The 12,373-nt window shown below is 46.0% G+C and overlaps 1 protein-coding gene across 1 annotated transcript in view; it reads left to right on the forward strand.

Moving 5' to 3' along the window:
- The window catches only part of LOC141128916 (cytosolic phospholipase A2 gamma-like), a 71,212-nt gene that overhangs the window by 37,040 nt on the left and 21,799 nt on the right, over nt 1-12,373 (forward strand). Inside the window, exons 9-11 of the mRNA XM_073616566.1 lie at nt 298-333; nt 11,479-11,508; nt 11,662-11,697. Of these exons, the coding sequence (XP_073472667.1) occupies nt 298-333; nt 11,479-11,508; nt 11,662-11,697 (102 nt within the window). The remainder of the gene's footprint in view (nt 1-297; nt 334-11,478; nt 11,509-11,661; nt 11,698-12,373) is intronic.

Consider the following 12,373-nt stretch of genomic DNA (forward strand, 5'->3'; position numbering starts at 1 on the left):
TCTTCACATCCATTACACCACTTTGTTTATAATACCACTAACAGTTGACTGTTGAATAGATAGCTATCAAAGGTTGGAGATTGCTGGAGAGATGATCCTGGACCAAGCTCCATGTTTAGTGGCCGTTTACATTTACAGCCAGACCACGCCCCATCAATCTTCATGTGACATTATTTCAGAAATACAATCCTGTAGGAAAATGTCTGATGTTCTTCTGTGTGTGTGTGTGTGTGTGTGTGTGTGTGTGTGTGTGTGGTTTTGGTAATATTGATGACATCTTGTTTTACTTTATCATAGGGGTCCCAGAAATATCCTGGTCTGAATTTATACGAGGTATGTAATGCAGGCGATCCAATGTCAGTGTACAGCTTGTATAACAGTGTAAATTTGCTGTCCCCTCAAAATAACTCAACACACAGCCATTAATGTCTAAACCGCTGGCAACAAAAGTGAATACACCCCTAAGTGAAAATGTCCAAAATGGGCTTATTTAGCCATTTTCCATCCCTGGTGTTATGTGTCTCAGGTGTGTTATATTTGGTATCGATCTCACTCTCTTGCACTCTCTTGCTCTCTCATACTGGTCACTGGAAGTTCAACATGGCAACGAACTCCTTTGAGGATCTGAAAAAAATTGCTCTACATAAAGATGGCCTAGGCTATATGATTGCCAAGACCCTGAAACTAAGCTGCAGCCCGGCGGTCAAGACCATACAGTGGTTTAACAGGACAGGTTCCACTCAGAACAGGCCTCACCATGGTTGACCAAAGAAGTTGAGTGTATGTGCTCAGTTTCATATCCAGATGTTGTCTTTGGGAAATGGACGTATGAGTGCCGCCAGCGTTGCTGCAGAGGTTGAAGGGGTGGGGGGGTTGGCTTGTCAATGCTCAGACCATACGCCACACACTGCATCAAATTGTTCTGCATGGCTGTCATCCCAGAAGGAAGCCTCTTCTAAAGATGATGCACAAAAGCCTGCAAACAGTATGCTGAAGACAAGTAGACTAAGGACATGGATTACTGGAACCATGTCCTGTGGTCTGAGACCAAGGTAAACTTATTTGGTTCAGATGGTGTCAAGCGTGTGTGGTGGCAACCAGGTGAGGAGTACAAAGACAAGTGGGTGTCTTGCCTACAGTCAAGCTTGGTGGTGGGAGTGTCATGGTCTGGGGCTGCACAAGTGCTGCTGGCACTGGGGAGCTACAGTTCATTGAGGCAATCATGAATGCCAACATGTACTGTGGCATACTGAAGCAGTTCATGATCCCCTCCCTTAGACTGAGGCACAGGGCAGTATTCAACTTGATAACCCCAAACACGCCTCCAAGATGCCCACTGCCTTGCTGAGGGTAAAGGTGATAGACTGGTCAAGCATGTCTCCAGACCTAAACCCTATTGAGCATCTGTGTGGCATCCTCAAATGGAAGATGGAGGAGAGCAAGGTCTCTAACATCCACCAGTTCCGTCATGGAGGAGTGGAAGAGGACTCCAGTGGCAACCTGTGAAGCTCTGGTGAACTCCATGCCCAAGAGGGTTAAGGCAGTGCTACCAAAATAATGGTGGCCACACAATATTGACACTTTGGGCCCAATTTGGACATTTTCCCTTAGGGGTGTAGTCTTGTTGCCAGCAGTTTAGACATTAATGGCTGTGTGTTATTTTGAGCGGACAGCAAATTTACACTGTTATACAAGCTGTACACTCACTACTTTACATTGTAGCAAAGTGTCCGATCTTTTCGTGTGACAACACTAAAGAAATAAGAAAATATTTACAAAAATGTGAGGGGGGGTGTACTCACTTTTGTGAGATTTTGTGGTTTATAACAGGAAATTTTTTATATATCGCATAAGGGACAATAGTCCTATTTGAACCCCTGATGTCTCACATTTGCCCCCCCAACTAACACATGACATGAGATACAGTGGTGACAGTGAAAGAGCTAAAGCTGTATTAAACTCCAAACCAGAAATGTAATATATTGCAGCTTACCAATCAATACATGTGGCAGCTGCATTCATTTTTATTTTTTTTACATCTGATTCTGCCACAGTCTGTTCAACTTCCTTTAACATACCAAGCTGTCCGTTTCTAACATGGGTCCCATTCGGCTGTGGTACTGCCCGCAGAACATTGCAGGAACAGTCATTTTTGCTGTGGGCATGAATGTTCTCATCTGCCGCTTTTGCAGCTTAAAAATCTTCCCACCCACCCCCAACGCTCCTTTTTAAACAGTTCAGAATTCCCGAGGGGGAGCAGGAAGGATTGGAGACCATGTGACTGCTATTGGTGGTCACATGAGTGGAAGCTGGTCCACCCACTACTGATCTTTAGCCTGGATCTGTCTTTGACAGTTCGGTCCTTGTGCTCAGTGTGTGTGGAGCACGCTGTCAGCAGATGAACATTGGCTGCCCAGTGAAGCACATATGCAGTGTGAGGGTGTTTGAAGCCCACCCTCTTTTACCACCGCACATACTGTATTGGGTTGTGATGAAGGATTTAAGGGTGCGATTGGAAGGCTAAAAACACAGCTTGACCATCAGTCTAAACCTGCCCTATAGAATTTCCATATTATACATTTAACCCTCTCATGGGTTTAGCCATAGAGGTCTGATCCTCTGTACATGGTGACTGGACAGACTGCTAGTGTTTAACTCCTATATCTAATAGCACACTGGCAATCGGCCCAGTCACCCATACAAAGGATTGACTTCAGCTTGTCTCCTCCAACCACAACCTTCAACATGTTTCACCCTACCATGGGGTTTAGTCATAAAGGGTTTAGCCAAATCACCCCAACATGTATAGAGGCTCGGATTGTCAACTTAAATCCACACATCCAACATGTTTCACCCTCACAGGTTTAGCCATAAAGGTCGGAGCCTCTATTCATGGTGACTGGGCTGATTGTGGGTGTGCGGCTCCTTATTTTCTAGCACAATTTTTTTTTTTTTTTTTGTCTTCCCCCCCCCAAGGCGTCTTTCAGGACAGCACCTGAGATAGTGACTCCTCCCACTGGACCATAGAAAACACCTACTTTTTCCAGAATTTTAAAGTGAGGCACCTCCCTACCATACCTCAGATTGTTTCCTCCAGCCCGGAGGGAACATCTTTGGGAGGGGATTGAAAATCTTTGCTCCTGAGACAGGGTTTCTTTTTTTTTTTTTTTTTCCCCCCTTTGTCTTTTCTCACAGGCTAAAAGCTCTGACCCAAGAAAGATGTCCTCCTTTCAGGGCCAAAATGGGAGAAAATTGGGGGGGGGAAGCCCTATGCAGTGCTTGCATCGCTTCTTTAGTTGAGGAGGAATCTGCTTCTGGTTGCCTCTGTAAAAGAGCTATATACCACGACTTAACCTTTTCGTTAATCCAGCTGCTAGTCAGCCTTCCAATTCAGTCTTCCCAGGGTTCTCTTCCGATGCTGGTGTTGGCAGCTCCTATCTGAAGACCTTTCAAATAGGGAAGCGCAGTCCCCTGCTCCTTACGTTAAAGACTCAGAAGAGGTGGAGGAGGCTAAAGTGGCTCCCTCCAAATTTAGGTTATCCCTAGAAGAGGTGGATGGGCTCCTTAAAGTTATTCATGTTACACTTGGCTTAAGAAAAGGAATTGTCTTTGTGACTGCATGTATGCAGGGATAAACTAACCTAAGGGGCGGACATTCCCGGTTCATTCGGTCACTTCTGACACTATTAAAAAAGCAGGATCCGCAGAGACATTTTTCTTTTGGAGGAGGGCCCTTTGGCAATGTGGAACAAGGTGCCCAGGTTGGATGCGGCCTTCTCCCAGGTCTTAAGGTCCACAGACCTGTCTTTTGAAGACATGGGGGTTCTAAAGGATCCAATGGACAAACGCATGGATCTTTTGCTCAAGAGATCATGGCAATCAGTCATGAGCAATTTAAAGCCAGTAATGGCCACAACATGTGTAGCCAGGAATCAAACTTTGGGTTAACCAGCTAAAATCGCATATAGTGGCAGATTACCCTAAACAGATTTTATATTCTTTTCCTACCCTGATCTCGGCTGTTACTTTTTTATATTGCAGATGCCTCGGCTGAAGCAATTGTCAGCTAGATCAGCAGCTTTGACAAATTGTGCAAGAGCTCTATAGCTTAAGACCTGGCCAGGTGACGCGGTGTCAAAAAGCAAGCTTTGTGGGATTCCCTTTTCGGGTGACCTTCTTTTTGGCCCTGATCTAGATAATATTCTAGACAGGACTGCCAATATAAAGAGGTCCTTCCCGGTCAAAGAAAAAGCAGGTCCCAAAAAAAACGTTTTTTTCGACCTTTAAAAAGCTTAGGAGCAAGGCATCAAGTTTCAGGGGAGAAGAAAAAATTGGTCCGCACAAAAGGCAAAGGATAAAGGCGGAATGCTCTTCCGTCCTGCACAGGCAGAGAAATTGCAATGACTCATCCCTGCGGGTGGGTGAGACTAGTTTCTTCCGCAGTGGTCAGGGATAACTTCAAATCTGTTTATTCTGACCACTCTCTCGCAGGGCTACACTCTTGAGTTTACCCAGAGCCCCCCCAAGAAGGTTTTTGATGACCAATGCCCCATGAGATCCATTAAGGGACCTGGCCATGAAGTCCTCTCTAGAGGAACTGGTGCAGCAGGGTGTAGTAATCCAAGTGCCAATAAAGAATGACAGGAGGGGTTCTATTCTCATGTCTTCCTGGTAAGAAAATCAACAGGAAAATTTGGATTGATCCTCAATCTAAAGCCTCTAAATGTATCCATCAAATACAGGAAGTTCAAGATGGACTCCATTTTCTCAGTCAGAAATCTATTTACGCCAGGTTGCTTTATGGCGTCAATAGATTTAAAGGATGCATACCTGCATATTTCCTGCCAACCTGAGATACCTCTGGAACGGGGGGGGGGGATGGAAGGTGTGATTTTATAATCTACAGTTCAGGGCCTTACCCTTCAGTCTGTCATCTTCACCCCGAATATTCACCAAAGTGATGGCAGAAGCCTTTGCTCCGCTTTGTCTTCAGGGAATCGCAGTAATTCCTTATTTATACGATCTGCTATTTTTTTTTCCCTCTCAAAGGAGGAATTGCAGAGCAATTTAGGCAAAGCATGCAGCCACCTGGATTCTCTGGGATGGATTTTAAAATTTAAATCTTCCCTAGACCCATCTCAGGAGATTCGTTACCTAGGGTATCTAATCAATTCTTTAGAACAAAAGATCTATCTTCCCTTAGAGGGACAAGATTCACGATACGGTGTCGGTACTGCAGACCAACCTGCGGCTGACGGTAAGACAGGTTATGTCAGCTTTGTTCTGACTTCATCAATGCCGGCAATTCAGTGGGCAAGGCTACACTTCAGGAAACTGCAGGCTTTTCTCCTAAGATCATGGGATCACAAATTGGAATCCCTAGAGATGGAGGTAAAAATTCCAACTCTGGTGAAAAGATCACTATTAGGGATGAGCTTCGAGTCGAACTCATGTTCGACTCGAACATTGGCTGTTCGCAAGTTTGCCGAACAGAGAACAATTTGGGGTGTTCGCGGCAAATTCGAATGCTGCAGAACACCCTTTAAAAGTCTATGGGAGAAATCAAAAGTACTAATTTTAAAGGCTTATATGCAAGTTATTGTCATAAAGTGTTTGGGGACCTGGGTCCTGCCCCAGGGGACATGGATCAATGCAAAAAAAAGTTTTAAAAACGGCCGTTTTTTTAGGAGCAGTGATTTTAATAATGCTTAAAGTCAAACAAAAGTAATATCCCTTTAAATTTCGTACCTGGGGGGTGTCTATAGTATGCCTGTAAAGGGGCGCATGTTTCCCATGTTTAGAACAGTCTGACAGCAAAATGACATTTGGAAGGAAAAAACCCATTTAAAACTACCCGCGGCTATTGCATTACCGACAATACACATAGACGTTCATTGATAAAAACGGCATGGGAATTCCCCACAGGGAAACCCCGAAACAAAATTAAAAAAAGAAGTGGGGTTCCCCCTAAATTCCTTACCAGACCCTTCAGGTCTGGTATGGATTTTAAGGGGAACCTCGCGCCAAAAAAAACGGCGTGGGGTCCCCCCAAAAATCCATACCAGACCCTTATCCGAGCACGCGGCCTGCCAGGTTGCAGGAAAAGGGGGGGGGGGGGGGGGACGAGAGTGCGGCCCCCCCTCCTGAACCGTACCAGGCCACATCCCCATGTTGATGAGGACAAGGGCCTCACCCCCACAACCCTGGCCGGTGGTTGTGGGGGTCTGCGGGCAGGGGGCTCTTCGGGAATCTAGAAGCCCCCTTTAACAAGGAGACCCTCACATCCTGGCCCTCCCCCCTGTGTGAAATGGTAAGGGGGTACAAAAGTACCCCTACCATTTCCCAAAAAAACTGTCAAATGTTAAAAATGACAGTTTTTGACAATTCCTTTATTTAACTGCTTCTTCTATCTTCCTTCATCTTCTGGCTCGTCTGGTTCTTCCTCCGGCGTTCTCGTCCAGCATCTCCTCCGCGGCGTCTTCTATCCTCTCCTCGGGCCGCTCTGCACCCATGGCATGGGGGGGAGGCTATTGCTCTTCTTCTTTCATCCTCTTTTCTTCTTTTCTCCATTTTCTTCTCCGGGCCGCTCCGCATCCATGCTGGCATGGAGGGAGGCTCCTGCTGTGTGATGGCGTCTCCTCGTCTGACGGTTCTTAAATAACAGGGCGGGGCCACCCAGTGACCCCGCCCCCTCTGACACACGGTGACTTGACGGGACTTCCCTGTGACGTCACAGGGAAGTCCCGTCATGTCCTGTGCGTCAGAGGGGGTGGGGTCACCAGGTGGCCCCGCCCCCCGTTATTTACGAACCGTCAGACGAGGAGACGCCATCACACAGCAGGAGCCTCCCTCCATGCCAGCATGGATGCGGAGCGGCCCGGAGAAGAAAATGAAGAGAAGAGGATGAAGAGCGGTAGCCTCCCCCCATGCCATGGGTGCAGAGCGGCCCGAGGAGAGGATAGAAGACGCCGCGGAGGAGATGCTGGACGAGAACGCCGGAGGAAGAACCAGACGAGCCAGAAGATGGAGGATAGAAGAAAGAAGAAGCATTTAAATAAAGGAATTGTCAAACTGTCTCTTGTAATTTTTAACATCTTTGACAGTATTTTTGGGAAATGGTAGGGGTACTTTTGTACCCCCTTACCATTTCACACAAAGGGGAGGGCCAGGATGTGGGGGTCTCCTTGTTAAAGGGGGCTTCTAGATTCCGATAAGCCCCCTGCCCGCAGACCCCCACAACCACCGGCCAGGGTTGTGGGGGTGAGGCCCTTGTCCTCATCAACATGGGGACAAGGTGTTTTGGGGGGCTACCCCAAAGCACCCTCCCAATGTTGAGGTCATGTGGCCTGGTACGGTTCAGGAGGGGGGGCCGCACTCTCGTCCCCCCTCTTTTCCTGCAACCTGGCAGGCCGCGTGCTCGGATAAGGGTCTGGTATGGATTTTTGGGGGGACCCCACGCTGTTTTTTTTTTTTGGCGCGGGGTTCCCCTTAAAATCCATACCAGACCTGAAGGGTCTGGTATGGAATTTAGGGGGAACCCCACTTTTTTTTTTTTTTTTTTTTTTTTTTTTAATTTTGTTTCGGGGTTTCCCTGTGGGGAATTCCCATGCCGTTTTTATCAATGAACTTCTATGTGTATTGTCGGCAATGCAATAGCCGCGGGTAGTTTTAAATGGAATTTTTCCTTCGAAATGTCATTTTGCTGTCAGACTGTTCTAAACACGGGAAACATGCGCCCCTTTACAGGCATACTATAGACACACCCCATGTACGAAATTTAAAGGGATATTACACTTTTGTTTGACTTTAAGCATTATTAAAATCACTGCTCCTGAAAAAACGGCCATTTTTTAAAACTTTTTTTTTTTTTTGCATTGATCCATGTCCCCTGGGGCAGGACCCGGGTCCCCAAACACTTTTTATGACAATAACTTGCATATAAGCCTTTTAAAATTAGCACTTTTGATTATTCATGTTCGTGTCCCATAGACTTTAACGGCGTTCGCGTGAACTTTTTTCCTGTTCGCATGTTCTGGTGCGAACCGAACAGGGGGGTGTTCGGCTCATCCCTAATCACTATGGTGGTGGAAGAGACGGGTATCTTAACTAAAGGTTTAGTCTGGGCTTTTCCGGTAGAGAAGACTGACAATTGATGCCAGCTCCTGGGGTTGGGGGTCCACTTGGGAGTTTCACTAAGGGGATCTGATCCAAGGAGGCAACAAGGTCCTCAAACTGGAGAGAGCTCAAGGCGATCGCCTTATCTCCTAAAGGCATTTGCTCAGGATCTTCACTCTCAGCATGTTCAAAAACTAACAGACAATGACACGGCAGTGGCTTATATACAGGCAGGGGGGTACAAGGGAGCAAGTTACGCCAAATACTAGCTATGGAAACACTTGCTGTCTTTATCAGCAGTCCACTTAAAAGGGACCCTGAACAGGGTGGCAGATTTCCTGAGCAGCTACCCCATCCAGGAAGCAGAATGGTCACTGAACCCAGAGGTTTTCACTATGATTGTCGAAAAATGGGGGCAGCCGGAAGTGGACCTGTTTGCCTCAAAGGAGAATGCTCAGGTTTCTCATTCTTTTCCCTGAGCAATCACGATGGCTCACTAGGAACAGATGCTTTAGTGTATCCATAGAAATTCCATCTTTGCTATGCCTGCCTCATCCCCCCCCCCCCCCCACCCCCATTCCAGTTAATTCCAGTAAGGAAAATTCAGAAGGAAATGGTACCAATCACACCTTTTTGGCCAAAAAGGGCCCGTTTTCAACCGTTTTGAGAATGACGGTCAAACCATGTTGGCATCTGCCCCTCTGGCATGATCTACTGTTACAAGGCCTGGTAAGTCATCCAGGGGTGGTTAATCTGGCACTCACAGCCTGGTATCTGAGGAGCAGCTCCTAAGAAGCAAGGGCTCTTCGAACCGGTTGATTGCAACACTAATGTCAAGTAGGAAAAAGGTGTCAAGGGACATTTATTCTAAGGTCTAGAAGGTTTATAATACATAGTGTAGTTCTGCCCAGGACCCAGGGAGCCTTGTCTCCATTTTGGAATTATTACAAAATGGAGCAGACAAGGGGCTAGCAGTTAGTACCCTGAAAGTGCAGGTTGCTGCGCTAGCAGTATTCTTGGAAAGATCTGTGGCCTCAAATCCGCTGGTAATCAGATTCTTTAAAAGCTCTTAGGAGATCTAGACCAGCACCACTTGAGGCTTTTCCTAAATGGCATCTGTCAATCGTCCTGCAGTCTTTAAAAGTCCTTTTGAACCTTTAGAAGAAGCGTCTCCAATATCTCACTTTTAAGACGGTGATTCTGATTGCCACTGTCTCTGCACGTAGGATCAGTGAGCTAAACGCCCTTTCAATTAAAGAACCTGATTTGTCTATTTTTCCACATAGTTCTTCTAAGGACAGACCCAAAATTCTTACCGAAGGTAGCTAGAATTTGCTGAAGACATTGTACTTCTGAGCTAACCCAGCAGGGGAGAAGGAGATTTTTTTTTTTTTTTTTTTTCCCCTCCACATGTTTGGTGTTAAAGACTTTGTTACTTGGAAAGGACAAAGCTCTTTAGACATTCAGATTCACTATTTGTGCTTTTGGTTGCCAGGCTTCTACAGTTTAGCGAGGTGGCTGAAATTCTCCACCAACAGGAGTTTGTGCACACTCAACCAGAGCACTGGCGGCCACTTGGGCAGAGCTGGGGCCACCCCTGAACAGATTTGCAAGGCAACAACGTGGTCAAGTTTTCACACATTCATAAAACATTACAGGCTGGACCTCACATCTGCCAGCGATCAGGCATTTGGTAGAAAGGTCCTGCAAGTTTTTGTCCTGTTATCCTCTCAGATGCTGTCCTGAAAGACACCTTGGGGGGAAAAACCAATTTGGACTTACCAGTAACAGGTTTTCCAGAAGTCTTTCAGGACAGCAACATCTCGCCCTATTATACTATGCTGTGACTAATGTATGTGTGTTCCAGCCGGGGCCCGAGGTTCTCTTCTACAACTGAGGTATGGTAGGGAGGTGCCTCTCCAACTTCTGGAGGAAGTTGGTGTTTCCCATGGTCTGCTGGGCGGAGTCACTATCTCAAATGCTGTCCTGAGACTTCTGGAAAACAAGTTACCAGTAAGTCTTAACGTGTGTGTGTGTGTGTGTGTGTGTGTGTGTGTGTGTGTTTGTTTTTTTTTTTTTTTTTTGTCAAGGCACCCTTTAAAATTAGACTCTCGAAGCACCCCATTCTAAAATGTAAAATACTAAACTAGTAGTTCTACATATTGCAGCAACATTCTCACACATAGGACACCTAATGTTAAAGATTTATTCTTCCAAATCAAATATGATTTTGCACACTGGTACTGACTAGTATGCCAAGGTTTCTCTTCTCCCTCAATTTCTAAACATCAGTTAGCTATTGTAACCTCCATGCTGAAGGAGAGAGGCAGAGGAGGGTTTAGAGGGTCAAACAATGATGCCGTTCAGGTGACCAATATCCATGATGTCGTCATCGGTTGCAAGTATGACGGCGGCTAGAAGGTCATAATGGTGCATAATGGGAACCTGTGGCTTTGTGTAACTAAAATGCAAGCTTGATCATCCTCCTGGCCTGTATGAAAATTTTGGGATATTTTTGGGCATTGTGCCAAGTCACTTGAAGAAACCTCAAGGCACCCCAGGGTGCCTGGTCACCCTGCTTGAAAAAAGCTGATTGCTAGAACAGCCTATCACCTCTTAAAGCCTCCATGTTGCACCCTCTCATGGTTTTAGTCCTAGAGGTCCGATCCTCTGTACATGGTGACTGGGCTGATTGCTAGTGTGCGTCTGCTTGTCTTCTAGCACACTACCAATTAGCCCAATCAACATTTATAGAGGATTGGCTTCAGCTCGTCTCCTCCCAAAGCCACACCTCCCATCCTGATCCTTTATACATGACTGGGCTCATGGCTGGTGTGTGGCTCCTTATCTTCCAGTCAGTTACGAGCTGGGGGAGCACTGTTGGATGTGAACTCCCCTACCATATTGGAGTCACTTGGCTGCTGTAAGCCGGTGCTCTTTACTATTTTTAGGGTCACAATGCTTCTACACCGCTGATTACTCTTCTGTGAAGTGTGGAGCACATCAGACTGGGGCACTGCTAAAGCTGGCTATACACTAGTGGATTTGTGAACGAATGTTCTAAGGCACGTTTGCTTGAACAGTCATACTAGTTCTTTGTACATTCGATGAAGTGCTTCCAAAAAGATATTTCTCCAGTCAACGGTTATGGAACTTTCCTAAAATGAAACCTTTTGAACAAAATTCCCTTAGTGTATGGCTGATCTGACTCCTAATTCATTCATACTTCATCATTTCCTCCCTCGGGATCTCCTCCTCTGATCTCTTCTTCCATTCACCTACATATACAGGAGAAGTTGTGTGTAGATCTGGATTTATGCTACTAATGCTGTTCCCTGACCTCTTATCTCTTCTTTCTAACAGTAAAAGATAGATGTGTGAGAATCTTCAAAAGTAAGTGGTTGTGTGGTGGTTTTTTTTTTTTTTTTTTTTTTTTTTTTTTTTTTTTTAGCACACCTTGACCTGTCGCACACAAATACCTCTTATTCTTGGTGTTGGTGTTATATGCACAGCTTACTGATTTTTGTTTCCATTCATTTTATCCAGGAACCTGCAGTTGGGTTACTACTGGTGTAAAAAAAGGTAAGGGGACTTCATCTTCCATACACTGATAAGCTAATGGATAACATTATGACCACCCACCATAACTCATCCAGGTATGGACTCCACCAGATCTCTGAAGGTTTGCTAGGTGTGAAGTCCCATGTGTTGCTAGGTGGGGCCTCCATAATTCAGACTCAATTTGATTGAGATCTGGAGAATTTGGAAGTTAAGTCAATCAAGCACAGATATCATCAGTTTGCAAAAAGTCTATCACGGTTCTACTCTTGAATTCACTGAGCTCCTGAGAGCGACCTATTCTTTCACAAATGTTTGTAGAAGCCATCTGCATGCCTAGGTGCTTGATTTTATACACCTGTGGCCATGGAGGTGATTAGAACACCCGACTCCAATCATTTGGAGGGGTGTCACAATACTTTTGGCAATAGTGTGAGGCTTTAGACAGCCTTAGCGAGAAGATGCTGTAGGAGGTTGCAGGTCTCTTATGTGATTTCAGGGGCTCCTCTTTGTGGGTCTATACTGGAGCTGGCAGGTGCAGATGAGGGATATTGTCCACAGGAGAAGAGGGTATGCTCCATGCTGTCCTCCCCACCATCTTGTGCTTCCTCTTCCAAAGTCAGGAAAGAAATCCATCAACCTCTTGGGTTGTGTTGGGTGGTTGTGCTCCCCCCCCCCCCCCCCACCCCCCATGCCGCTG

The sequence above is a fragment of the Aquarana catesbeiana genome, linkage group LG01 (genome assembly GCF_042186555.1).
Source record: "Aquarana catesbeiana isolate 2022-GZ linkage group LG01, ASM4218655v1, whole genome shotgun sequence".
Taxonomy (NCBI): domain Eukaryota; kingdom Metazoa; phylum Chordata; class Amphibia; order Anura; family Ranidae; genus Aquarana; species Aquarana catesbeiana.